The 26,273-nt window shown below is 42.0% G+C and overlaps 1 protein-coding gene across 1 annotated transcript in view; it reads left to right on the top strand.

Moving 5' to 3' along the window:
• Positions 1-26,273, top strand: part of LOC147733302 (receptor-type tyrosine-protein phosphatase eta-like) — a 526,406-nt gene that overhangs the window by 477,186 nt on the left and 22,947 nt on the right. The window contains exons 20-21 of the mRNA XM_086956289.1: positions 269-394; positions 839-1,002. Of these exons, the coding sequence (XP_086812415.1) occupies positions 269-394; positions 839-1,002 (290 nt within the window). The remainder of the gene's footprint in view (positions 1-268; positions 395-838; positions 1,003-26,273) is intronic.

Genomic DNA, 26,273 nt, shown 5'->3' with positions numbered 1-26,273 from the left:
GTTGCTCCAGGCTTGCTCCAGCTTCCCTTCAAAGGAGAAGCGCCACAGACCTTGCAGGTCTACAACAGAGCCAATCTTGACATCTTTCGTGGGTTGCTGTTGCCAAGGCTTGTTGGGTCCAATCCAGATACCGGCACTCCAATTTACTGGTTAATCTCTAACCACCTCGTGTTTTGCCTTGCTCATAGTATTTCCAGGTACAAAAACTAAATAGGAAGGGGTAAGTTTAACAGTATGTAATGCTGATGATATTTTTATTACTTTCTAGGTAAAATGTGATCATTATTGGCCCAAAAACACTCGAGAAGGCACGTCCGTTGGAGATTTAAGTGTGAAACTGACTGAGGAATGGCCGCTTCCAGACTGGACAGTTAGAGAGATGATGGTGATTAATGTAAGTGGTCTGCACATCCATTCTGATAAATATTTGAATCCATGCAAATGTATGCTCTGGTTAGGCTGACCGCATCACTCCAGGTAATTACGGATACTGCCTCAGGTCCTGAACCTCCCGCTTACAATTCATTGATTTTAGGTAATCGCCCTAGTTCCAGCAAACTTCTGTTTTACATAAGCAGCAAGAGTATGAAAACTTAAAATGGTTACAATATAATCATACTGTCTCTGTCCAACTCTCCCTCCCCAACCTCTTCTAGCCGTCTCCCTCCCTTTTTGTTGGTCATAAGCCTCCTCTTATAGAGCACTCTATTGTTATGTAGCTTACGCGTTAGGCAAAATATCTTTCATATTACGAGAAATATGTCACGTCCTTTGGCTAGATCTGGTATATGATATATGAGCATGTATGATAATTGTGCACAATCTCAATTTGTTTCAGAACAAGACAAAAGAGGGACGCCGAATCCGACAGTTCCATTTCACTGCGTGGCCTGACCACGGAGTTCCAGTGACCACAGATGTTCTCATTAATTTTAGACATCTCATTAGAGATTACATGAAAGAAAAATGCCCCGTGAATTCGCCTGCCCTGGTGCACTGCAGGTACATGGAAAAATCATGCATACACGTTTTCATGTTGTTTACAACTCCCATGTGTGATAAGTAAAATAGAGGTCATGGTTGATGTACATCAGACTCAAACTAGACCAGACAGATTGCAGTATCATGTACTTTCAGCATTATTGTCTATGGAGTTGGGTACTGTAAAAAAATGGTTATTCGATGACAGGAGTGGAAGCCCCACTCAAACAATTAGCACAATCCTTGCCGGGGTGAACTGCAAAAGTCACTATGTAAAGCTGTGCTTAACCTTCTGCTAGTCTGGCACAAAGCAGTCAGACTTAGCTTAAAGTCAATAATTACTTCTGCAACACTCATACAATGATAGGGTGAAAACACAATGCTAAAAAATCCCAAACCAATTTAGAAAAACAGAATAAAATGTTAAAAATAAAATAACAATTAACCAACAAAAATCCAATAAGTAGAGCCTGAAATGCATTTTTAAAGTTCCAGGTAAAAATAGCACCAGAATGTGCAAAGCACCAATTGCTAGTATCTGGTCGCTCTGTACCAGGTAAAAGTCACAAATTCATGCAGACTGCAATGCAGCGGGGATTGGATACCGGGGCCAGTTTAGTCCTGGTGAACAGTTTATCCTCTTTGAGTCTATGTCCATGCAAGGAGCCTTAGCTGGAGCTGTGCATTGGCAGCAGCAGCAAGAAGTTCACTGTTGGCACGAGGAGCAGTCACTATTGAAGCATCGCATTCATGTGATACACGTACAGTCACTGTTTAGTATGAAAAGCAGGTCACCATCGTTACGTCGTATTGGCGGGAAACACTGACCATTGCTGATGTGAGGAGCCTAATCATGGTTATGAAGAGCCCCAAATGTATGGATTTTCACCTGGAGTGCAGAGTTTGTAGGTTTCAAAGAGGAGGAGTACAATCTGATGCCAGCCATGGGTCCAGAACCTGGGGGTACATCTTAGAGATCAGGACTTACTCCTGCAACAGCCAACAGCAAGGCTTAGAGAGGACTATGTGGTTCTGGTCAGCTGGGCAGTTCCGGGGTGGACTCTGGATGCTTCTGGTGTGACTGTAGCTCACACATGAGGTCAATCAGCTTGCCCTTGGAGTCACTTCTGTTGTGTCACCCTTCATCAGACAGCACAGCAGTACTTTTGAATCTTACACATATCAAGGAGTGTTCTAATGAGAGGCTCTGAAAGTGCCACGTTTACACCGTGTGCTAGCTTTTGTGGGGGATCCCTTCCGACTCCAAAACTGGTTGTGGTCAGTGCTTCATCTTTCCCTGGTTTTGTCTCCAAGCTGAAAGGCAAGGGCAGTCCTGATGTGAGGTTTCTTTGAGTGTGCTGCAGGCAAGGTCCTTTAAAGCATAATCGGACCACAAAAACGTCCCAGACATCCTTTAAGGAAGACCCACTTTATCGCCACCCAGTCCCCTTTGTCCCCGTTTCTGGAAGGAATACACACCACACTACACCACATGAGAGCCATTCAGAGTCATGTGACCCTGGACACTGGCACAAAGGCACATTTGCTTTAGGCAGGAAAATGCTAACTTTCTAAAAGTGGTATTTTCAGAATAGTAAGGTAAAATCTGACTTTAAAATTGAAGAGGATGTTAAACTACAATAAAAAATGAGTGGAAGAAGTATTTCTCCATCCGTTCCCAAAATGAAGTTGTGACTTATCAAGTGTAAAAAGGTAACCCAATGTTAGTCCATGGGAGAGATAGCCTTGCTATATTGAAAAACGGCTTTAGGAGTTTTTCAATGTAAGGTATGTAACACATAAGGACACATATCCTGCATTTAAATACTATCGTCCTTGCACTATGAGCCTTTAGGGCCTCCCTTAGGGGTGACTTATAATTACTATAAAAGTAAGGCTTGGGTCTGGTAAAAGGATTAAGGGTAAAAACTGTACTACAGGCTGCAGTGGCAGAGCATCTGAATCAATCAAACACTCACACCCAGTCAAAAGATCTGGGTTTAATCCATCACCGTTCTTTAGCCCACTCTGCCACCCCAGTTCAGACATGGCTATAGGCAAATCAGTCTGACCCTGTGCCTCATGGGAACAGTGCAGCCCGAACTGCCAAGCCATGTCTTCCCTAGACCGGAAACAAGCTTCCGAGGACGTGAGTCCCTTGCTCACTTTGCCACTGGATTCAAGCAAGCCGGGCTGAAGAAGGCTGGAATGCCAGAAACCGGTTCTCGGAAGCTTGTTTCCTGTCCAGGGAAGACATGGCTTGGCAGTTCGGGCTGCACTGTTCCCATGAGGCACAGGGTCAGACTGATTTGCATATAGCCATGTCTGAACTGGGGTGGCAGAGTGGGCTAAAGAACGGTGATGGATTAAACCCAGATCTCTTGGCTGGGTGTGAGTGTCTGATTGATTCAGAAGCTCCGTCCATCACCAACCCCTTTTGTACCACTTTTGGCCGCCATAAGTGTGGCAGGGTATACTCAGACGTGAGTCCCTTGCTCACTTTGCCACTGGATTCAAGCAAGCCGGGCTGAAGAAGGCTGGAATGCCAGAAACCGGTCCTCGGAAGCTTGTTTCCGGTCCAGGGAAGACATGACTTGGCAGTTCGGGCTGCACTGTTCCCATGAGGCACAGGGTCAGACTGATTTGCATATAGCCATGTCTGAACTGGGGTGGCAGAGTGGGCTAAAGAACGCTGATGGATTAAACCCAGATCTCTTGACTGGGTGTGAGTGTCTGATCGATTCAGAAGCTCCGTCCATCACCAACCCCTTTTGTACCACTTTTGGCCGCCATAAGTGTGGCAGGGTATACTCAGACGTGAGTCCCTTGCTCACTTTGCCACTGGATTCAAGCAAGCCGGGCTGAAGAAGGCTGGAATGCCAGAAACCGGTCCTCGGAAGCTTGTTTCCGGTCCAGGGAAGACATGGCTTGGCAGTTCGGGCTGCACTGTTCCCATGAGGCACAGGGTCAGACTGATTTGCATATAGCCATGTCTGAACTGGGGTGGCAGAGTGGGCTAAAGAACGGTGATGGATTAAACCCAGATCTCTTGACTGGGTGTGAGTGTCTGATTGATTCAGAAGCTCTGACCATCACCAACCCCTTTTGTACCGCTTTTGGCCGCCATAAGTGTGGCAGGGTATACTCAGACGTGAGCCCTTGCTCACTTTGCCACTGGATTCAAGCAAGCCGGGCTGAAGAAGGCTGGAATGCCAGAAACCGGTCCTAGGAAGCTTGTTTCCGGTCCAGGGAAGACATGGCTTGGCAGTTCGGGCTGCACTGTTCCCATGAGGCACAGGGTCAGACTGATTTGCATATAGCCATGTCTGAACTGGGGTGGCAGAGTGGGCTAAAGAACGGTGATGGATTAAACCCAGATCTCTTGACTGGGTGTGAGTGTCTGATTGATTCAGAAGCTCCGTCCATCACCAACCCCTTTTGTACCGCCTGAGACGGAGTAGCGCTGACATCTGGTGCCTGCATGCTGTCGGTGACTCCGAACTGGGCGTATCACCGAGGACCCGCCTGCTGGGATCTCTCTGCCATAGGGGTCCTGTGAAGATATCCTGGGCGGGGGCGATGTGCCCCATCGGCTGTGGACGGCGTGGGAGTGGCCGGGCTGGATGCGCTTGTGCAGGTTGGTCGCACATGGTGGAGAGACCCCGGGGACAGACTCCCGTGAGCCCCTAGGAGTGGATTTAGGCCTGCTGGTGCAGCGCAGGGGTGGGCGGGGCTTGGTGGCCAGGGGTGTTGCAGAGGCCCCCTGCTCGATGCATGGACTGCTGTTCTGGAGATACAGGACATCCCTCTGCCCCCAAAAAGGATTCGGCGCGGATCTGGGGCGGGGCACCGTCGACACAAACTACCCTCGAAATCCCGGCTGGGACTGAGAAGGCGGTAAGTTGTGCCTAATAATTGGGGTGAATACACGTCCAATACAACAATGGCCCACCGCATGCTTGGCGAAGACTAACTAGGTCCCTGCTTGTTGCGACTCCTGGAGCGTCTGGATATTACCCCGGGTGGGGTGCCTACATGTGTCGCGCAGCGGGGGCGGCGGGGGAGCCTGCGGAGCCCGATTATACGGACAATCGGAGGCACCCTGTCGTTGTTCTTAGGCGGATCCCTCCTTTTACAGTTGGCATGTGCCCACTGGAATTTAATGGTCCCTCCTGCTGAACTGTGGCACGGTAGGATCTTGGTTTGCCTCTCCCCCAAGATGGTGGAATGTGCTGGTAAGCTCCTGCGAACTACCTGGAGGTGATTGGCCACAATAGAGGGAAACAGCAGGATGCCTGAACCAACGCGGACTTTGCCATGGCGCAGTGGGGTATCACAGTTGCCCAGCTGCATCCCGCCTACTGCCGGACAGGAATCAGTGGATAAACTGGATCTTGTCTTACAGGAGGTCACTCATTGTCAGGCTGTTAAATTATAGAGACAGAGACGCACTGATACAAAAAGCACGAGAACTGAGCCAGATCAACTTTGAAAATGCGCGGATATCATTGGACTACACGCTTATGGTGCAACAACAACGCTCTTCGTTCATGGCCGTAAAGAAGAACTCTGAACCTCAAATATGCTCTCCTCTTCCCTGCTCGTTTAAAAGTCATCTATGCACGCAAGACGTATTTTTGCGAAAGCCTGGAGGACGTCGAAGAATGGTTGGAGATAACGGACCCCTCTGAGACTGGTGAAAACTCTTCCTAGGGCGACTCCAATCATGTAGACCGGACTGGTGTGCGTCGCAGCAGACGGATACGTAGGAACTCCCGATAACCTAATCCTACTTCGCAATAACAGCGACAGGGCAAGGAGCAGGCACTCATAGCGGCCGCTACTTTTCGACAACCTGCACCTGTGAAAGACTAGGCCTCCTCTGAAGAAAAAGAAGAACTGAACAAATCGGACTCTGAGGGTAGCGTGGCTCTCTTTACCGGTATGATACATGTAAGGTGCAGCGTTCTATTCTGTTCTGTTATGCTATGTATTGTGATCACATTTTATTGAGCCCAGGTCCCGTGATGTTCGGAACTCATGAATACGGTGGAGCATGACTCACTCTCTGTGGACTGCATTGGCGATGTCCCCCAATCGGCGAAGGCTGTTGTAGTATAGGGTGTAGTTCTGTTTGTTGTGTTTAGTTTATTTGCCCGGTATAGTTTCTCGACCAGACCGAGTATTGGGGGTTTTGGGGAGGGATGCGGTCCTATGTGCCTGTTGGCCCTCAGAGCACTGTACACATTCACCACTATGATATGGTCTGATCATAGGTCTCATAAGATATCCCAATGCATACACTCAATAAGTATAACGTAGTGACATGGAACATTAGGGGATTGGGTTCCATACAGAAGCGTCATAGAATACACGCCCAGTTATTACGAAGGAAAGCGCAAATAGTAATAGAAGTTTGTCCTGAATTAGCCAGTCTCTTATCTTCCGTTGCATCACTTCCACATTGTCAGGTTATTACTCCTGGAAGAAGCTCACAAAAGCTTCCCCGATTGTCCTTTTTTCCATACACTTACTTCCTGTTTTATTATTTATTACTTACTTAATGTAATTTCTAATCTGGTCTTGTCTTGCTTTTCATGCTAGCATCTTCCTGCATCCTTACCCATATTCGTGATTCGCCAGCCTAAAAGCTTGTCATCTCTGTTTCACTAGTCCCTTAATATAAACAGATAATATCCCATAGCTTCTGCCACTTTACTTTGTAGCTCCTCTTTCATCGAGGCTTGGGCAGCCCTAATCTATGTTCATTTTCCCTGGATATCATCAATAGCCTGTTCATATTCCCTTACTTTGTTCTTCCCCACCTTATTGCTATAAGCAGCTATATTTATTAATTTTCCACGGATATACACTTTGCATGAGTTCTAGACAATGTGTGGTGGAGTGGAATAAGTGTTTTGTTTAAAAAAGAAAACAGTTTCCTCTTTCAAAGATCTTACTACTTCAGCATCCCCTAATAGGGTTCTATCTAAAGTCCACCTTGTCTATACCGGTGGCGCCTTAACCAGAATCTCGAATTTAACCGCTGCATGGACAGATAAGTGTGATGGTTTATGAATTACCTTGAGGATGCTATTATTTAGTTTCTGGTCAGTCAAAAAAAAGTAAATTCTGGACTAGTGGGCCAGCTTTTTGTTTTGAAAAGTATACCCCCTATCCTGTCCTGCTGTCATTCTCCAAGTATCCACCAAGGCTAGATTTTTTATCAGCTGGTAAACAAAATCCCTCATTTTGGGAGAGTTTACTGCTGGCCTGGAGGTAGATATATCTAAAACTGGGTTCAGCAATGTGTTAAAATCCCCCCAAAATAATATGGCATTTTTAATGAGAACTCTTTGTATAATTCCCTAAGTGGGGAATGATCATTGATACTTGGGCCATAGTAGGTCACAAAAGCATATCCTATATTACCGATCTTAATATAGCTTATCGCCCATCTACCCCTAGTATCAGTCGTGGAGCCCTCCAGCCTAGCCTGAGCCGATTTTTTGTATAGGACTGCCACTCCCTTCACATTACAGGACTGATATGTGCACACAAGATGAGAAAGCCTTCTATTCCTCTTTAAGACTTCCAGCCATCTTCACATCACAAACGAGTCTCTTGTAATAGGATAACTTCAGTATCAGAGAGTCTTAGTAACTCCAGAATCTTTCTTCATATAGAATTTACCCTTAAACCATTGACATTCCATGCGGTTATTCTAAGATTGATCATCATTTCCCTTTTTTTTGGAGCGATAATCTTCAGCCCTCTCTCTCCCTTCCAGTGCTCTATCTCTTTGTGTCAATGAGGACCATATTTTTTTAGATTTTTTCCCTAAATGCTCCCTACCCTGTGCTCAAATAAACTAACAATTGTGAAAGTGTCTGTGTCACATCCCCTCCTCCCACCCTAGGGAGCCCTCCCTGTATCCTGCCTGGGCACTCCAACATACTCTGTTTGAACTCCATACCTCTACCATATAGAATAACTTCAAACTGTTAGGAAACTTTAGGAGACTTAATCTTAGCAATAAAGATTCCACCTCGGATATCTCTCTCATGTTATGCATTCTATTGTTCCACATTATTGTATGGGTATCCTAACATTTCAGCTGTGCCGTTGCCCCTAAAGCCTTCAAGTCCTGAATATATTTTCCTAATTTCCACTGGCGAGTTTGAGTAGCCTTGGAGCTATCTGATTTAATCGTGAAGGATCAGTCTTTTTAAGCTGTTAGCCACTAAGAATAGCTGAGAGTATTAGTTCCTTGATTGTATAAGTGTAGAGGTAATTTATCAGAATTTTCCTAGGCTTTACTTTGTCTGGGATCTCCTAAAAGGAGCACGATGTACCCTCTAGATGTCTTTCTCTAGATACAATTTTGCTGCTTCTGGGAAGAATTCTGTCAACAAATCCACTACAAAGCTCTTTAAGGTTCCTCCCTCACTGCCTTCCGGAATGCCCAGAACCCTTAGATTGTTCCTTCTTGAATTATTTTCCAAAACTTCCAATTTGTCCCTCAGTTCTTTATTCCTGCCTTCAGAGCCGTTATCTCCTTCTGATTGGTTTTTACCTCCTCTTGTAACGACCCCAGAGCGGCTTCCATGATATTAAGTCTCTCCGTGATGTCGACAAATTTCTCCTCCAAACCTTCATAAGCTGTTTCAATTGTAGCTTGATTCTGCTCTGAGACAGCAATTTTTTTTATAACATCGTTTGATAGGGAGAGGAGAATCCAAGTAACATCCATGCCAGGCAGTTCTTGTTCCTTCCCTGTTATACATAGACCCTCTGTACTGTGACCCTTCCCTGTCTTCCCCTCTGGATTCTTGATATTCGTGAGAGCATGACTTGATCCTACTCTTATCTGGGGGTCGATGCCAAAATGTCCACAGAGGGGCTATAAGCAGCTCATCATTCAGTAGGGGAGAAAAGCGGTTTTACGAAAGTAACACAGGATCCACTTCGGATTTAGGAGGGGGAGGTTCCATTTGGCAGGTTCCGATCTGGTTAGACTGAGACCTTTCGATATTCTTAATCTTGAAAAATGATGTCTGTGATGGAGTGATTTTGATTCTCTCTCCAGAGCTGCTGATAGATAGTATCATAGGCTTGGTACCCTTTTTAGTGGTTTTACAAGAGGATACATGTGTGGGTATTTGGGTTTGCGCTCCTCCAAAACTTCCCTCCAAAGCTCATGTTATACTGCATGGAGTCTGGGTTACGCTGCTTCCCTGAGTTTCTCCCACCGCAAATTTTGCATTCCTCAGCGCTTACCTATTTTTACCTACACTGTTGGAGGGGGCAAGAGTAAAGGGTTCTAGTAAGAGCCCCTCTATGACTGCTAACGTCTCCCCTTTTCTAGAAAGATAAAATGCTTGTTCAATAACCTTTTGGGGACCTGAGGACTTTATTTTCCTGGTGGCACGAGGATTCAAGCATTTTTTGGGGGTCATAGGTACGGTAACTGACCTCGCTTCTGCCACTTCTCTCTTCTGTGCGCCTGCGGGGCCATCCACTGCTGGGGGACAGGTGCTGACTCTTCCCCCAATGCCCTGGAAGCAAATCTGTCTATCACTTCGGAGCTCTGCAGCAGCATGAAGGCACTGTGAGCCCGTGTCTGGAGCTCGTTCCTCCCCCACAGCGCTGCCGAGTGGGGTAACTCCGGTGTAGAAACTGTCCCGCTTTTGTTGCTGGTGAAGGAATGGTTATGCTCTGTCTGGCAGGCCTAAAGGACTGTATAATCCTGTACGATAAGAAAGCCTCAGAACAGCGGAGGCACTGGAATTCGTGACAGGTGCGTTAGCAGGCCCCCATGTTCCTCATTCAGGAACATTGATTGTTGGCACAGACTTCAAACGTGGCATGTTCTCAAGTCCTGCAGGAGTCTTATTTTGTGAGGCCGACACTTCTCAAGCTCTGTTAGATTTTGGTGGACAAAGGACAGTGCCTTCCCGTGCTGTTCTCCCTGAATCTGTTCCACTGTAAGGACTGAGTGATCCTGAACCTGCCACACCTGCAATCATAGCCAAAATGCTATGCAAGTATGTCCTGCTTCCTGAAACATAAACAATTCAGGTAGATTTCCAAAAGACAGAAAGTTCAGGTTCCTTCTCTGCTAAGGCAGGTGTTTCATAATGCTTCAAAATAATCATCCTCACAGCAGGCCAAACTTGTTTTATCACTCTTTTTGGAAGCTTTGCAGTTGCAGCTCCAATATACAACTACCTATCCAAACTGATGCCTTAGGAGCTGATCAACAAAGCCACCACTGCAGAATTAGGGATTTATCTGCCTATGATCTATGTTAATACTAAACTGCTGAATACAATAAAACTTGCCTTAGCAAAAACATCTCAAATTGTAAAACTATCTCAAACATTTGCCTAGTTCTGCCCTGTTCACTGGCACCCTCTCTTGGCTTAGTACTCTCCTTCTAGGCAAGGGTCAGGCCTGCGAACCACAATCTCAAAAAGGACCTCACTCTGCCAAATGTCCTGTAGAGCAGCTACTTTAGTTTCACCAGCCTAATAGACCATTTATCATTATCTCTTTTCATACATACTTTAAGATCTGCATGCCTTTTCACTTCTCGATTTCTTCTATTTTCCGTTTTCTTTCATTTTCAGTCCTTTTGCAGATACTTGTGTATATTCGCAATAACATAGTGGTAATATCTGATGGCTAGTCCTAAATCCTGAGAAAAGTAATTTACACTCCACTTCACCTGCTTCCAGTGGAGCTTCTGCCACCTAGAATCCTACACTAATTACATGAGTGTTTACTTTTGTTTTTTCAGGACCTGAATGAATTTCTATCTCAGCATGCCTTTGGTTTCTGAAACACTTTGGAGTCTGGCCATCCTTGCCTCATGCTCACTAAGTATTCCAGTACCCTGGCGTCCTTCTGCTGCTGCGGAGGTCTCTGGAAACTGAGTTTTTTCCCTGCTCTTTGAGATTTTATAAGAGGCTCAAACTCAAATTTCCGCAATACCCCTCAATTCATTAAGGCTGTTAGTACCAGTCAGTGAGTGTTTACTGGTTGTATGACGGAACCACACATGCAATCACCATGTATGCCTTTACAACACAGTCAGCACAATGTGTGCATTATTACCATGCATGCATTTACAATGAACATGTTTACAACAAATATGCTTTTACCACGCATGCCTTTACCATGAAAATTTCACAGTAAAGGCATGGTTGGTAAATGCATATGCGTGGTAAAACTATAAGTATGTTTATATACATGGATATTTCGATATTTTTCTATAAATATCTCTCTCTCTCTCTCTCTCTCTCTCTCTCTCTCTCTCTCTCTCTCTCTCTCTCTCTCTCTCTCTCTCTATATATATATATATATATATATATATATATATATATATATATATATATATATATATATATATATATATATATATATTCATATATAAACCTGCGCTCCCTTTCAAAAATCAAAGTAGATTGCTTTTCTGCATGGGGCGCAGCATGTTAGCTGCTCTCCAAGCAGAAAAGCAATGCTGGCTCCGCAGGATGCGTGGGGGGCTTGGGGACCCCCCGATGGCCCCCAACAAGGAGGGCCAGGCCCCAGGGGATGGGGTCTTTGGGGCCAGAAGTGGCCACAGGAGGGGGCAAAGCAGCCCCACTCCTAATAAAAAAGTCCCCGTTATAGTTAGTTCAGCTAACTATAACTTGCATGCCCGCAATGCACTGCTAATGACGTCACATATTACATCACTCATGACATGGTCAGTGACATCACTCATGACATCACTGATGACATCTCAAATGACATCACTGATGACATCATTCTTGTGAAAGAGTGGCAGACCTCCTCTCAGCGTAATATAACCTTTGATACACACATTCAAAAATAGAAACTAAAATTTCCAAAACAATGGAGATACCAATGCCAGTTACAACAACCTATTCAGTAATTCCAAAATCTACATACACATCCACTCATTCACCAACAGTTCTATATAGTCACTCACACATGTACTCACTCATCATATGTACTCATACACCTATACATCCTGTTACACACCGATACTCATCCATAGAGTTACTCACACACATACTCACACATGCAAATAAACTATCAAACATCCATTTACTTGCATATATAGCTATACACATACCACTACGCTTACTTCTACAGAAACATACACATACTTACTCTCTTAAACAATCACTTATAGAAACACATGCTTCTTTATACAGGAACTCTTCCAATCTCTCACTCTCACATATACTCACTTATATACATCAATACTCACATAAACTAGTTTAAAACATATGTACTTACTCATGAAGACACTATTGAGACAGTCATTCACTCACTAACACACCAATACACACACTCATCCACCCATACATTCCTGCACACATGCTGTCTTCAAAAAACATACAAACAGTAAGTCACTCATTCATGCATCTATACGCTAAGTAATATCCCCCACCGAACCATACAGACACTCATACTGATACTCAAAACACAAACTAATAGCCCATATACACACTCATGTAGCTACTCACCTACCCATGCAGTCACTTATACACAAAGTGAGACACTGATACAGATATTTAAATATTTAAACATTACTCGTTAATACATGTATTCACTAAGATACACTTAATAAGTCACTTATACAATCAATTTTACAAAAAAAACATCCATTTAGACACTTATTTACCCATTTATTCTTCCGTCGACCTTTAGATATACATACATAAAAAATATTTATTTTTCAGAAAGACACACATTCACTGGATGATGTCATCAGTGATGTCATTTGAGATGTCATCAGTGATGTCATGAGTGATGTCACTGACCATGTCATGAGTGATGTAATATGTGACGTCATCAGCAGTGCATTGCGGGGGCGCGAGTTATAGTTAGCTGAACTAACTATAACGGGGGAATTTCAATGGTTTTGTATGAGTGAAATGTCCAGCTAACTATAAAATGTGTGAAACCTATGGTTTTTTAGTGAATTTCTAAGGTTTTTTAAATGCTAATTCCTAACTATAACGTGGCTGAAACCTATGTTTTTTTAGTGAAAAAAAAAAAAAAATATATATATATATATATATATATATATATATATATATATATATATATATATATATATATATATATATATTGCACTCCACTTTCCACCAAAAGCAGGTTTCGCCGAACTCTTAAGTGCCATGGATTTGGATAATCCACGATTATTCAAATCCATGGCACACGGTAATTTTACTGCTGCCACCGGACTCATCTTGGTTTTACAACGGAGGTTTGGCGTGGGAACTTAATGCGCAGCAGAATGGTGGTGATAACATCGGTAAACCTTCGAACAACATCAGGCAAGCAGTAGCAGTAAGAACTTTGACAGGTTCATAATAGCATACTCACCTTGAAAAACTGTCGATATGGCCAAGGTGTTACATAATTAAACAGCGTCTTACTGAGAGGACTGAGAGTCCTTCCTCACTTGCCACCATTTGAAAATCGCCAATCACAAGAGACTCTATGAGTTTAAATAACGCGCTGTGCATTGGAACATTGATGCCTCTTTTAAAAGCACTGATGAAAGCTACGGCTGAAACGCGTCTGCAATACATTAAAAGAGTTTTAGTTCCCTGAGTCCCTAAGCGAGCAGAATCTTTGCAAGCTTTCGGAGCTGGTATATATATATATATATATATATATATATATATATATATATATATATATATATGTATGTATGTATGTATATATATATATATATATATATATATATATATATATATATGTATGTATATATATATATATATATATATATCATGTCATGTATATATATATATATATACATGTCGAGGAAATTGGGGAAATTGGTGGGTTGCTCCGTACAGACTGTTAAAGAGGCCGCCCTGAAGGGTTGGGGGCTCCTGTATTCGGAGGATTTTTGGTGATATATATATATATATATATATATATATATATATATATATATATATATATATATATATATATATATATATATATATATATATATATATATATATATATATATATATACCTAATACTTGCCTGTAGTTATCTGTGAAACCTTTACTACGCATATCCTTTTACCATTCATGCCATTTAAGTTGTTTTCATTATAATGTTTTTAAACAATTGCTATAAAAAAAGAAATTCTTATTTGTATTGAATGATTTTTTTTAAAGTTCTTTTTAATGAACTAACTGTAAAGGTTTTAATTAACTACAATAAATAATTGTACTTGACTTGAATTGATTCATGCCTTTACAAAACAAATCCAATAATACTTACTTTGCAACTCTATACCACGCATATGCTTTACCATGTTTGCCTTTAGAATGACATTTGTTGTAAAGGCATGTGTGGTAAAGGTATATGCATGGTAATGGTTTTGTGGTAACTGTCACACATGGCTATGACTGTGTTGTAACGGCTGTTTCCCTTTTTTACTCCACCAGGCACTAGTGTAGCTACACATTTGAACACATCTTGACTACTTTTTGACTTTGTTCCATTTTAACTAGCGACCAAAACTATCCAATGCAATGTTAACCACGGACCACAGTACTGTTGGAGCTTTTTATTTGAGCCAATCGTTTTGTTAAGTTTGCAAAGTGTACTTAAACCTTTCCCACAGCCACGGGCTGACAGTGGAAATCAATACTAGTAAATTGATTCTGGAAAATGTGTCTGAATAAACAACTTAACATAAATCCTATACCCCGTTCCGCAGAATCCATTAGTGTGAGGAATACTAAATAAAGGATATGAGCATTTCAGCCTCCAATTACTTTAAGAATATTCACCCAGAGTAGTTCCCTCCACCGAGGCATCATGCCTCATAGCTCAGGGTAGCTTAGACAGACCCATAGGTATAATTCATAACACTCTCATGTATTTTCAGCAGGTAGGTTCTCTAAATTAATTGGGCAAAAGAAGGGGGCCAGTCTGTTTCACAATCATTCCTTTCTGAACAATGTTTCCATTTATAGCAATCAATAGCACAAGCCCTTGAATCAGAAGTTTTAACTTCGCCCCAAAATCCAGTAATGACCTATTTAGCAGCACACCCTATTAGGGACATGTGTTTAACCCAGAGCAAGGCAGCGGGAAGGCATGTCTGTTAGAGAGACCTAGAAGAAAACATGGGACCTCTGGGGATGTAGGGATGGTCGTATCAAACATTTTTCAGCTGTTGTGTTTAACTTGTGCTTTAAGGCCTCTAGCATGAAACCTAATTGTGATGGAGTAAAAATCTTTTTATCACCCCTGACCTTGAAAGATCAATAACGTACATGCCACTCTTAATCATGCTCTTGCAGAAAGAAAAAACACCTCTATCCTCTGGATTGTCCACAACCAATTAAAATCAACAAATCATACCCAGAAAAAATGTATGGGTTTCACACCAGAAATCACAGTTCACTACATCTCCAGGTCATACACAACAACCCTGAGCCCTCTTCCCTCCCGTCTTCCTGCCTACACCTGGAGTCCCGGAGGTGACAAATCCACAACTGCCATGAGAGTGTGTTGAAGAATGTGCTTCATCTTTTTTGCAATGTGAATCCGGCCTGAGCCCCTGTCTCTCCTATGTCACTGTGTGCATTCTCTCAGTCTCATACGTGCTGACTCAAAATGGCTCGGGTTGTGACTTCAGACTACGGTTTCATTATCTCCTTTACACTTTTACCTTCTGCTTCCTGATGATTTTGCCTCATAATCCCCCTTCCAAAGGACTCTAACATGGAACACTTCTGCTTCTTTTGTCAATCCCAGTATGCCTCAGGCCTTACCTAACGGGTCTGATAACCATGTTTTATTTGAGCCAAACAAAGGTGATGAAGTCTTGGACTGGCAGTTAAGGTTTAGCTTGAGGCAGTGTCATTCATCAAAGTAGTGATTTTCTGTGAGGATGTCTACAACTGCGTTAATTATAGCACCCTGGACCAAAATGGATGGCTTTGTGCTAGTTTCAAGAGATGGTCCCTGACAAAGTGCAGTGACTGTCTACGTTATCCTTCCATCGCCTGTCCCTCAACAGGACATGGCAGGCTCCTTCTGAAACTATAATTGCTGTGTGATCTATTCTTCTGGTCTTCATGTTTGTTTTTAATACCTTGTTCTATTCTGACAGTGTTTGGATGGTCCCTCACATCTGGTGCTCTTCCTCCAAGTGTATTTACAACAAGGGGTGGTGAGGGACAGAGTCTCTGAATTAAGCAGAAAACTCTCACCCAGTCAAGAGATCAGGGCTAGATCCAACACCGTTTTTTAGCTCACTGCACCATCCCAGTTTCAGAACCCGGCTGTATGCAAATTAGTCTGTTCCTGTGGCAGGGTATACTCAGACATGAGTCCCTTTCTCACTGCTCCATCAGGATTCAAGCAAGCCGGGCTGAAGAAGGCTGAAATGCCAGAAACCGGTCCCCGGTAGCTTGTCTCCTTTCTGGTGAAGAATTGGCTTGGTAGTTTAGTCTGCCCTGTTCCCATGATGCACTGGGCCAGGGACAGACTGATTTGCATATAGCCAGGTTCTGAGCTGGGATGGGGCAGTGAGATAAATAACGGTGATGGATCAAGCCCTGATCTTTGGACTGGGTAAGAGTGGTCCGTTTAACTCAGACACTCTGTTCATCACCACCCCCTTTTTGTAAATCGTTTTTGGCCACTATAGGTGTGGCAGGGTATACTCAGACATGAGTCCCTTTCTCACTGCTCCATCAGGATTCAAGCAAGCCGGGCTGAAGAAGGCTGAAATGCCAGAAACCGGTCCCCGGTAGCTTGTCTCCTTTCTGGTGAAGAATTGGCTTGGTAGTTTAGTCTGCCCTGTTCCCATGATGCACTGGGCCAGGGACAGACTGATTTGCATATAGCCAGGTTCTGAGCTGGGATGGGGCAGTGAGATAAATAACGGTGATGGATCAAGCCCTGATCTTTGGACTGGGTAAGAGTGGTCTGTTTAACTCAGACACTCTGTTCATCACCACCCCCTTTTTGTAAATCGTTTTTGGCCACTATAGGTGTGGCAGGGTATACTCAGACATGAGTCCCTTTCTCACTGCTCCATCAGGATTCAAGCAAGCCGGGCTGAAGAAGGCTGAAATGCCAGAAACCGGTCCCCGGTAGCTTGTCTCCTTTCTGGTGAAGAATTGGCTTGGTAGTTTAGTCTGCCCTGTTCCCATGATGCACTGGGCCAGGGACAGACTGATTTGCATATAGCCAGGTTCTGAGCTGGGATGGGGCAGTGAGATAAATAACGGTGATGGATCAAGCCCTGATCTTTGGACTGGGTAAGAGTGGTCTGTTTAACTCAGACACTCTGTTCATCACCACCCCCTTTTTGTAAATCGTTTTTGGCCACTATAGGTGTGGCAGGGTATACTCAGACATGAGTCCCTTTCTCACTGCTCCATCAGGATTCAAGCAAGCCGGGCTGAAGAAGGCTGAAATGCCAGAAACCGGTCCCCGGTAGCTTGTCTCCTTTCTGGTGAAGAATTGGCTTGGTAGTTTAGTCTGCCCTGTTCCCATGATGCACTGGGCCAGGGACAGACTGATTTGCATATAGCCAGGTTCTGAGCTGGGATGGGGCAGTGAGATAAATAACGGTGATGGATCAAGCCCTGATCTTTGGACTGGGTAAGAGTGGTCTGTTTAACTCAGACACTCTGTTCATCACCACCCCCTTTTTGTAAATCGTTTTTGGCCACTATAGGTGTGGCAGGGTATACTCAGACATGAGTCCCTTTCTCACTGCTCCATCAGGATTCAAGCAAGCCGGGCTGAAGAAGGCTGAAATGCCAGAAACCGGTCCCCGGTAGCTTGTCTCCTTTCTGGTGAAGAATTGGCTTGGTAGTTTAGTCTGCCCTGTTCCCATGATGCACTGGGCCAGGGACAGACTGATTTGCATATAGCCAGGTTCTGAGCTGGGATGGGGCAGTGAGATAAATAACGGTGATGGATCAAGCCCTGATCTTTGGACTGGGTAAGAGTGGTCTGTTTAACTCAGACACTCTGTTCATCACCACCCCCTTTTTGTAAATCGTTTTTGGCCACTATAGGTGTGGCAGGGTATACTCAGACATGAGTCCCTTTCTCACTGCTCCATCAGGATTCAAGCAAGCCGGGCTGAAGAAGGCTGAAATGCCAGAAACCGGTCCCCGGTAGCTTGTCTCCTTTCTGGTGAAGAATTGGCTTGGTAGTTTAGTCTGCCCTGTTCCCATGATGCACTGGGCCAGGGACAGACTGATTTGCATATAGCCAGGTTCTGAGCTGGGATGGGGCAGTGAGATAAATAACGGTGATGGATCAAGCCCTGATCTTTGGACTGGGTAAGAGTGGTCTGTTTAACTCAGACACTCTGTTCATCACCACCCCCTTTTTGTAAATCGTTTTTGGCCACTATAGGTGTGGCAGGGTATACTCAGACATGAGTCCCTTTCTCACTGCTCCATCAGGATTCAAGCAAGCCGGGCTGAAGAAGGCTGAAATGCCAGAAACCGGTCCCCGGTAGCTTGTCTCCTTTCTGGTGAAGAATTGGCTTGGTAGTTTAGTCTGCCCTGTTCCCATGATGCACTGGGCCAGGGACAGACTGATTTGCATATAGCCAGGTTCTGAGCTGGGATGGGGCAGTGAGATAAATAACGGTGATGGATCAAGCCCTGATCTTTGGACTGGGTAAGAGTGGTCTGTTTAACTCAGACACTCTGTTCATCACCACCCCCTTTTTGTAAATCTTCCTCCAAGTGATCATTTGTTGTGTTCTCAAGATCATCTTCTCATGAGCCACGAAACACCCCTTCAGTGCCATGAAGCATTCTTTGAGGTCATCTTACTTGTTCTCATTTGATATACTTTCTATCAGGAAGTGTTGCTGGAAGTCTTGGGTGAGCACTACATGGTCTGGTTCTTTTTGTGTTTTTCCTGGTGAGTGTCATTTATACACAATCTGGTGATGCTTCACCGGGTTCCTAGTTCGCGCTCACTCCTCACAAGTTATTCTAACTACCCAATATAGCATCAGTAGTGATCAAGGGAAGGAGGAATCACCCAACTTCCTTAATTGAGACCTAAGTCGATCCCTTCACATGAAATTTTTCAAATCCAAGCACACACTTAATCTTATCACAAACAAAATTTCTGATCCAAATGCATAAAATTATTTTCCTTGTTCTTTATTTCCTTTCGTTTTTGCGCACCCTTTATTTTCTTTCTTTTTTGCTTCATCCAGCATGTGTTTTGTCACATAGGGTGTTCCCCACGACTTCTTCAAAGCTATAAAGACAATAAAAAGTAGGGTTGTAGTGTGTAGACAACACACCACACACCGTACACTCGTGTTTGATGTGGAAACCAAAATGTGTTGTCCCAAGCACAGGTATATTGTGATATGTGAAAACACCGCCATCATATTTTGAAATTGGAAATCAATCTCACGTGTATGTCATACATCAGAATTTATTATTGATCATGCACAAATAATAAAATAAAATAATAAAATTGAAACTGCGTGAAGTGGGACGGGGTGCAGTTCCATAAAAGGATTTTTATCATAAAGTGTGGATATAATCACCTCCCTGTGGGTCATCATGCCATGCTGAAATATATGTCTGTGATTGGAAATATGACCCTGGAATACGACACAGCACATCCTGCCTTCTTCTACTACTTCTCATTATACACCTGGATGGCAATATAATAAATCACAGTCAATATGCCACTTCCAATATGCTAAGACCAACACAAAATCACTTTGTCAAGTTCCTCTATAAAGCAACTCCTACCTTCCTGCCGGTTATACTTCCGTCCTGGCCAATCCTCATATATGCCCAAGTCACTGATTAATCTGTGTCATAGTGATATAGATAATATCATTCCCCAATCCTTAATTCTTATAATTCATATGTCCAAAAGTATACCTGAGTTTGAGTAAAAAATCACAGAGAGTTCTCACCCATAAATCTCGAATCCGTACACTCAAATAATTCTCACTCGTGTGTAAACCAACCAATCCTATGTCAAATGCGAATATTTTTTTCAGTGCCAATGTTTTTTGCTTCTGTTATCTACAAAGTTAAGAAGAAGCCATGCTTGGGACTCCTCTTAAAACAAGAATCGCATTATTAAAGGAAACAGCCCTTCTGTGTACTGGGATCAATCACGCCTATAGCGCTGACGCTGAGTATATGTCTTCTCGCGGCATGTATCTCCCGCTGATTCCGATACCCGGTGAGTGCTGTTGCAACAATGTTTTTTGGTTAGCCTTATCATTCTTTGATGGCTTGTGCTGTAGAACATCTTTAACTGACCATTCGCACCTACTTCGGTTCCAAGCCATCCCGTTTTAGATTTTGCTGGTGGTCTGCCTTTATAAGGTTCTCTGTTGAGATTCAAAGAACCCACAAGGTACTTCTTTCCTGGGATATGAAACCTCAATGTATAACTTTTAACAGTGGTCAATGTTGTGCAGGTCTCCTCAGCTATGGTGACTGCCTAGGCAGCTTTCTTAACCCAGTGTCCTCAGGGTTGTGAAGGGACTGGCGATTGTGGCACACCTGCATGCTGGGTTCTGTCTATTTGACATCTTGGCTCATCTGCCTGTGGTCCTGCTGATCATTGGAACTGAGTGCTAGCATCAAGTGACAATCCCCATAGACTCTCTGATCCATCACAGTGCTGCCACCTTCACTTCGGGGCAACTGTGGTGCAAAAAAGCATTTTTTGGTGTTTCGAGGAACTCCCTGGAAACAGAACTACTGCATATTATTAATTATTATTAGTTTTAATTTACAAGGCACAACAGCTACCCAAAAAGGGTTTCCGGCGCCAACCATAACAAGGAACAGATATCAGCTTAACGATTATTTGTTAAAAAGCCAAGTTTTTAAGGATTTGCGGAATTGGACATTCACAGTTTTATTCCGAATTGATATAGGGAGGGAGTTCCATAAGGAAGGACCAAGATAGGTGAACGATCGACTGCCCATCCGAGATAGTCTGACTCTGGGTACAGACAATTTCCCTAGGGTGGATGAGAGAAGGCAACGGGAAGGCACATAGGGATAGACCAAGGACTGCAGATACTGGGGGGCCACATCTGTTTTGATTTTGAACATATAGCTCAGGGCTTTAAACTTAATTCGGTTCTCCATCCTGAGCCAGTGAAGGTCACGCAGGTGATCGGAAATAGAGGAAGCTCTAGGAACCTGGCATAACAATCTTGTGGGAGATTTCTGAACCATCTGCAGCCTACAAGCCACCTCCTTATTTGTCCCCAGATAAAGAATGTTACCATAGTCCTGTCTAGAGGTGTCAAGCGCTTGGACTACGGTTCAACGGGTATGCTATGGCAGCATCCAAATAATCATTTTTAGCCATTTTAAGATGGTAAAACATGTAGCAGCCACCTTAACAGCTTGATGTTGCATAGTTAATGAATCATCGATGATGAAACCCAAGTTACGAACTTGGCAGGAGGACTGAGGAAGTGCAGCCATCTCACTAGGCCAGTGCTGGGTGCCCTTGATATACTTGTTTTTGCCCAGAACCCAGACCTTGGTCCTCATCTCATAAGAGATACAGCTGCTGTTGGAGCTTTTTTAACAGTGTTTTAAAAACATTTCCTGCACGGCTGTTGGATCTAACTCAGTGGTTCTGTTTCAGCAATGCCTTCCATTTGTTTGCCTAGACAGATCAGTGCAGAGTAAGAATATGGATGTAAAAATATCGACTTGCACAAATATCGAGGTAAAAACATTGTGGGTCAGAAACAGGGACGGACTGGCTACCAGGCAGTTGTGTGTGATGCCGTGCTGGGGGCTAATTTCGTTGATGGGGACCTGCGTGTGCAAAACGAAATTCGTTTTGCTTTTTTTATTTTAAATCGCCGCATGTCCCCATCAACGAAATAAGCCCCCACCACAGAGAAATTAGCCCCTAGCTCGGCAGCACACACAACTGCCGGGTAGCCAGTCCGGCCCTGGTCAGTAATATCATCAGACAAAATATCGTGGTCAAGGATATCGATTTTAGGTAAGTAATATCGATGTAAAGAATATCAAAGTGTTTAATAACGTTTGTAAAATATAGTTGTTAAAAATATCGATATTTTATTAATGTTATGTATGTTAGTATATATTTTATATGTGTGTGATTTTTTTGTATAAGAATTGTTTTTATTTTTATTATATGTGTTAAAAGATTAGTAGTTGCTGATTTTTTTTAATTGAATTTTGCATTTTTAGTTCCATAGCGGGATGTGGGTTTATAGGGGAATAGGGTGGTAAGTAATTTAAATATGTGCAATTTATCGATTATTTATAGTACTTATTAATTTTTTTTATTTGAAATTTCCGTTTTTTGTTCCGTAGTGGGTTGTGGATTTATAGGCGAATAGGGTGGAAAGTAATTTAATTATATAAAATGTATTAAATAATGTTTATTTATTAATATTTGTTTAATTGTGATGTTAGAGTGTTAAATGTGTAAATTAATTTATTATTACATGTTTCATAATTAGTCGTGAATTAATTTAAATTAATTAATTCGTAATCAATTATGGTAATTGTGTAATTAATTTTAGGTGTGTGTTGTGGTGCTTATAGGTGTAAATGGTGTGAAGAGTGAGAAGTAGTTTATTTTTTATTGATGAGTTATTAATTCTTTGTTAAATAATTTAAATTAATTCATCAGCAATTAGTTAAGGTAATTATGCAATTAATTTTAGTTGTGTGTTGTAGATATTATAGTGTTAAAGAATGTGCACTCAATGAATGTTTATTATCTTTTTTTATTAATAATATATTTTAAATTCAGTATTAATTATGGAAACCATTTTAAATAAAAACGTTGATGTCTTTTTTATTGCTGTGGTGTTATAGGGTAGGAAATTAAATAAATGTATGCTCTAAATAATTAGTTTGTTTGTGAATATTTGCTCCTTTTAAATATCATTTATATATGTATTTATTAATTTAATAAATACTATTTGCACCTTTTTGTTATATGTAATTAACAATATAATATGTGTTGTTTTTATATGTTTAATATATTTATTTGTATATTTTTAAAATATGGTTTATTTATTTTTAAGATTGTTTTTTTAATTGTTCAAATGGTAATAGTAATTTTTGTTTTTCTGCAATCCAATACTTTGCCTACTGTTGCACTGACTGTAATGTGAATCTGTAATTTTTATCCTTCCGCAATCCAGCACTTTCTCTACTGTTGCACTCACTGTAGTGGGAATAGTAATTTTGACCCTTTCGCTATCATGCACATTCCTTACTGTTGCACTCACTGGAGTGGAAATAGAAATTTTATATTTTGAAATCAATATTTTTTATATCTATACTTTGATATTTTTGATTCAATTTTTTTGTACTTACCTGTTTAAGTATAGGGAGTCAATATTTTTACTATCTATATTTTTTCGATATTTTTACCATCAATGTTTTTACCGTCAGTGAACCGACTGATCTTTAATTAGATTTTAAGTCTAAAATAACCTTTATATCGAGTATATGCAGCCTACCAATTACAATAACTCCACAGTGTCTGTAGAGGACATAACAGTATTTCATGGAAGCAAACCTTTCACCGACAAGATAGCTAACCACATAACTATTCCAGGTTCACCTAGGAATGTGGGGCCACGACATTTGCAGAGCATGTTCTCCACAAAGTTCTGTGATCCTATGTGTAATACCAAGGAAGATCATTCATTTTCTCCTAAAGTGCTCAAGTTCAATCTTTTAAATATCTTCAGATCTCCAGGGATCCAAGGATAAAACATCATTATTATGGTGGCAGTAAGGTTTATGGTGGCAGAAAATGTCCAGCAAATTTCTAATATATTGATGGAAGTCTTTAGTAGCGACAATGCCCTGGCACTGAATCCGGAATTAAGCGGATAGGTCAAGCATGCAATATTAGTTGAACCCAGTGGACTCTAAGTTGCCTTCTCATTTCAACATCAACGTAAATCAAAGTTCTTTCAAGTGGGGCCCAGTCACAGAAGACGTCTGTGACTGAGCCACATTTGAAAGAACTTTGTTAAAGTCTTGGTATCCTTTGTTTGGGGAGGACAGTGCTCCTGGCCTTTGCCTACTTAAAGGAACATGTAATGGTGGGCTGCTGTCAAAGTGCTTCAAATTGTGTTTTGTGCACAGTTGTACTAACAATAGCTTGATATCTCTGACTGATGAGTACATGTTTGTTTGAATCAGTGTTCATAATCTTGTAGATATGGTTTGTTATACTTAGAGTTCGATTAAGACTATTTTATACATAGCAGTCAACATCTATATTACACAAAGACTTTTCTTCCATCAGAAAAGGGCAAGATCACAGCCTGAAGAAACACTTTTCTAGTGAGGGTAAACAATCTTCTGCCCAATGGAAAAGATTTGGCTGCCAAAATGACAAAGTATTGAACGTAAGCTGTCCTAGTGGCAATACGCTTGAATCTGCAAGCCTCAGGACTTGATGGAGATTCCAAAAATTCCCTTTAAACTTGGCATTTAAGTTGAGATTGATAAACACCAAACCGTGGAGGTCCACAATAAGGGCATGAGTATGCTTTAAATGAACACTAGATTAAATTACAGAAGGTCAGTCCAAGGACCTGCTTTAGTTTAACAGAGAAGGCATTCCATTGTTAATATGGTCTCCACTAATGTGCACTGAACTGCCTCATTTCCTGGCGAGGGTCTAGTGCAAAAGTTTGGAGTACTGACCACTATAGTTATTTCATCTCGTCAGTAAAAACAAAAACAGTCTCAACTAACTAACTAGTGTGATAATTACACGCTATTCAGGTAAAGGGCGTCATAAGTGGCCACCTAATTCTGATCGGGCAGGTAAAAGTAGTTACCAGCGCCATTGGAATTATGAGGTCTTCAGGAACAATACAGATTTGTTATTATAAATGTCACCTGGATATTTCATCTGTAGAGGTTTTGCAGCTGATGAAAACAGTTGAAAGTGGGGGAAACTCTAGCTCAAAATTAGAAATTCCCAGGGGAATTGAACGCAGAATTAGCCATTGTCCTATAAAGTCTTTTCTGGTCTAACTTGAAACAGCTCAACACTAAAGATAAATGACTATTTAAATTGAATTTTTTTTTACTTTTTGAAAAAATATTTTGTAAATTAAAGACAATAACCCAACGACATTATTCAACATACACAACAAATACACTTGAATATTTACAATAGTGGCATATAAAGGTGACAGATTGTGAGTGTATACATCACGATACTAACAATTTTTAGAAAAAACACAAAAACATGAAACATCAATTTTTCTTGATTGTGTCATATTACTAGCCACCCAAAAGCACCCTAACAAAACCTTTTCTATTGTATGGGTCTCGTTGGGCAGAAATTCTAGATCAGGAACGTCGACGTTTTGACCCCTAGCTAAGTGTGCATGTCAATAACATCACTCTTGGATCTTCTTCAGGACAAATAAACTGTTGTGTTTGCCATTCAAAAATAAATCAAGAAGCGCAATGGATTGCACAGTTTGCTCTGTCAAATAGCCCAGGAGGATTCCAAATGTACCAGACGTATCTTGATCCTGCTGTGTCAATAGTTTCCAGGAATCGAATAAAGTTTCCAAATAGGTTCTCCAGTATTTAGGGGCACACAGGCTCCCAGTGAATCTCCGGAGTGTCATGCTCAGAGAGTAGCTGGGGCTATTACTCCTACAATATAAATCACACGACCACACCGACCTTGTCCAACCCAAGGTCTGAATATACCCAAATTACGAGATTATGAGTTTCAATTCAAGTTAGGCAGAGAGCTCTCTGTGTGGTTGTGTGATTTATATTGTAACCTTATTTGATTCCTTGAAACTATTGTAAATATTCACGTGTATTTGTTGTGTATGTTGATTAATGTACTTGGATTATTGTCTTTAATTTACTAAATACTTTTTTCAATTTAAATTGTCTTTTATTTTGAGTGTTGTGCTGTTTAATCATATATTGAAAGGCCCACCTGAAGGGTGACATAAAAGATAAGCTGTAAGGTGGCAGAACCACTGTTCCTATAGTGTACCTATCCCCAGGTTCTGCACATTACTGGGTTACCCCATTGAGATTATCAAGCTAACTTGAAACAGGGCAGATAGTTCCCCTCCCCCAGAGATAGTGATACCCCAGGTGTAGGTAAATAAGGAAATGAGGACATATTTGGCCGTAGTGATGAGGGCCTAGTTGTTTTAACTCCAAGTCTCACGTTAGACTTAAATAGTGATGTGGGCTCGG

Source organism: Lissotriton vulgaris, chromosome 2_1 (genome assembly GCF_964263255.1).
Source record: "Lissotriton vulgaris chromosome 2_1, aLisVul1.2, whole genome shotgun sequence".
NCBI lineage: Eukaryota > Metazoa > Chordata > Amphibia > Caudata > Salamandridae > Lissotriton > Lissotriton vulgaris.
This window is presented reverse-complemented; position numbering and strand designations above follow the sequence as displayed.